Here is a 3,561-nt window from a genome sequence, read left to right as displayed (position 1 = left end):
ACCTTCTTGCTACGAGGCAACAGTGCTAACCACTGATACACCTTGCAGCCCCATTATTATTAGTAGTAGTAGTAGTAGTAGTAACATTTAGTTGGCTTTTGAATGTACAAAGATAGTTGGTATGGGGAAGACAACTAAACACAACAATGTAATATAGGCTAATCAGAAACCTTTTAAATGTAAAACCTAATCTGAAAACTAAAAGGTGACTATAAAAAATGCAGTGTGGACAAAACAAGACTTCCATTTAACAATATATTCTTTCTCTGCTTTGAGCCAAACGTATTAATCATCTGACTTAGTAGTTTGTATAATGCTACCATCACCTAAAAGGATGATTCTGAAGAAAATACGACCTGAGTTGTTATAAATCAAAAAGTATCAGCTCAGTAAGCATTAGTCAGTCTGGAGTGGGTGAGACCCAACAGAACCGGGCTGAATGTTGTGAAGCTCAGGTAGGAGTGTGTGATGATTGTGTGATGATCCGCAGCTTCAGCCTCATGCTCGCTCTTCAACTTTTAATAGCCACATTGATTCAGACAGCTTGTAAAAGCAAACGTGTCGTATATTTTTAGCATCTAATTAATGCCAGCGCAGCTCCTTTGACATTTGCGCTGGTTCTCTGCTACAAGTTCTCACCCTTAGTGTCTCTCTTTGTGCAAAGTTTCTCACACATCACAAGTTGCCTCGCTCACAGGACTCTGAGGCCCGGTGCAGAAACTCTTCATACACCAGACTGGACCTGTTGGTCATTCATTCAATCTTATTTGTGTAGAGCAGTTCACAGCATGTCTCATCTCACAGCACTTAACATGGTAAAGTATAGGCCTTATGAATGTCCTGATGTTAATATCCTAAAGACAACGACAAAACATCTGTGTGAACGAAGCCACATACTGAGACTAATACTAATACTAATACTAATACTGAGACTAATACTGAGACTAATACTGAGACTAATACTGAGACTAATGCTGACTCACATGTGGACGTAACCAAACTAAGAACCACTGCTGTGTTCCAGGAGTATTCTGCAGGCATTTAATGGATCACAGATTGCCACTTCAGACCAAACAGGATGGCGCTGTTGATATTCTGTATCATTATATTTTACTGTGTATTGTTTATTATTGTTGTTGTTTAGGGATGTTCTGACTGGGATCAGGCCAATGTAGACAACTTTTAACTGACTGTTATCAACACAAACAACCAATCAATAACTGATTTACTGACAATGCAAACTGACCATACTGTCATTTTTCCTGCAGTGATTTTGCTGTTTCAAGCCTCAGACAAATAATATGGGCCACAAAGGCAGCTGTCACATAATCCACTTGGATTTTGGAAAGCTGCCATTGTTAATAATGACAGGATTTGACTCTAGCTGTGAGTCGTTAAGCATCACAGAAGACTTTTGCATGGTGCTCCTTTACTGGTTAAACCCCCACAATGCTCTCTGCTAACACAAAACTGCCCCTAAAACATGAAGACGCTGTACCTGGTGACACGACCAGTCACTTAGAGATAATCTACAATCTACTGTACGTGTGTCCTGTCCGATAATTATACAATGATGTGGTTCAGATTGGAGACAAACATCTGACAGGGACACACTCCACACTGAAGCCCTGAACAGGAGTGGATTCTCTGGTGTACTCAGAAAGACAAATGTCCAACTTACTTTTGTTTGACTAACACTTCCTAAACACTACGGTTTCCAGCTGTTCTAGGAAATTATTGGGTGTTTAAAAAAAAACAAAACTATTCACGGACTGGAAGTATTTGGACAGTTAGACATTTTTTGATCTTCAGTATTTTAGCTTGTTCAACTGGAATGGATGGATGCTGCATTAAAGTCCCAGCTTCAAGGAGTAAAGAGGGGAGCATGCAAGTGACAAGCAAGCAGATAATGAGGCGCAAAAAAAGCAGAAATTGATCAGAGAGATATTAAAAGATAGTTGGTCTGTCAGAATCAATAGTTGTATTCATCATGGGGGGATAAAGCCCACGATGACTGCACAGCTCATCAGCGATACTCTCCAGGACGCAGCATTCCTTCCATGTTCGTCCATTTGCAGAACTATGGAATCAGATCAGTTAACACCAAACCCAGTTTAACAGTTTAACACACCACTTTATTTAAGCTACAATGCTAAAAACAACTGTAGCACCATCTCTTCCCAAAGACGACTGCTTCAAAAGTTCTTACACCTCAAAACAGCGATTCCTTTTGCGTGCTGAGGCAGGAGCAGGCAAACCACACGGCTAAAGAGGTCCGAGTGGTTTGTTGGAGCATCGTTTTATTTGTTCCCGTCTCACCTTCCGAACATCTGCCTCTGACAGTTCGGCTTCGTCAGCTCTGTGAATGACGGCCTGAATGCGGCTCCTCAGGCTGGTGTGACGTTGCTCTAATCTCAACTTCATCCTCTGGAAAACCACGTCCAGGATGTTACAGCTGTCCAGGCCGGTCCGCTGGCTGGAAGAGCTCCACTGTCGTCTGATGGACCGCAGTGTGGACGGAGACAATGTGGATGGTCTGAGGGGGCAGAATAATAAGTGCTAAGAGTCTGGCCAAGAAGGGGCTTTAAATAAGAATGAATACAGCTGCACTAGTGTGTCGTCATTCAACCACTAGCTGGTGCTTTTATGATCAGACTTCAAACTTGACTCTTTGATAAAACTTGTGTGACCTTGAAACATCCTTTAGTTATATCTGTGGCTGCTGAGGAAGCTCCCATGATGCACTCTTTCGTTCTCTATACATTTACATGGAACTTGTTCATATCATTAACTTTAAACCAAACACAAAATCTGTACCAATGGAATTTTAAATCAGCCCTACATAGGACGGACACAGCAGCTTCATATTGATAAGCATTAGGTTGTAATCTATATCTGACTGTGAGTGTGTGTGCGTGTGTGTGTGCCGACCCTTCCAGCCCTTTCATGACTTCATGCTTTTTCACTAGCTCAGTTATTCCTGGTTCCCCATTGTTTTTTTTAGTTTCCAGTTGTTTCATTCCTCCCTTCATCTTTCCATTTTGTTAAATAAAACCTGTTAAACCTGTGGCCGGTCTCTGCCTTGTCTCTGCTTGCGTTCGCTCTGATCCCTGACACTCTGAGTTACTGCATTGTGAATTTGCACTCTGGCTTGGTCATCTGTGAGCTGTACCACTCATCTCTACACTTTCTACTCTTTCCTCCGAATACAGGCAGCTACCTGTGAAGGGAAAGTCACAGAAATACAGCAAACTGCACAGATAGTCATAAAAAAAGACAATGAACTACACAGCTCAAGTCAGTGCAGCACACATAACGGCACATAGAACATCGCAGCCAACTATCAGCTACCAGTTGGAGTGAGACTCTGTGAAGGTGGCGGGGGAGGTAACTGTGTGGATGGATAGATATGTGATTATATAACATCTTATGAAACTTATTTTACTTCATTTACTAATGAACTAATACTTGATACTAATTTGGTTGAAGCGATCCTTTCAGTCGGCCTGAGGAATAGATGCTGCAGTGTATTTGAGGGAAACAAGTTCAACCATAAGTTCC

General features: G+C 41.7%; 1 protein-coding gene across 1 annotated transcript in view; it reads right to left on the bottom strand.

The window, feature by feature from the left end:
• efcab6 (EF-hand calcium binding domain 6) overlaps window positions 1-3,561 on the bottom strand; it is an 86,150-nt gene that overhangs the window by 22,971 nt on the left and 59,618 nt on the right. The window contains exon 11 of the mRNA XM_008288344.1: window positions 2,320-2,497. Coding sequence (XP_008286566.1) covers window positions 2,320-2,497 — 178 coding nt within the window. The remainder of the gene's footprint in view (window positions 1-2,319; window positions 2,498-3,561) is intronic.

The sequence above is a fragment of the Stegastes partitus genome, unplaced genomic scaffold (assembly GCF_000690725.1).
Source record: "Stegastes partitus isolate 25-593 unplaced genomic scaffold, Stegastes_partitus-1.0.2 Scaffold12, whole genome shotgun sequence".
NCBI lineage: Eukaryota > Metazoa > Chordata > Actinopteri > Pomacentridae > Stegastes > Stegastes partitus.
Note: the sequence above shows the minus strand (reverse complement) of the source record. Positions and strands in the feature narration are given on the sequence as shown.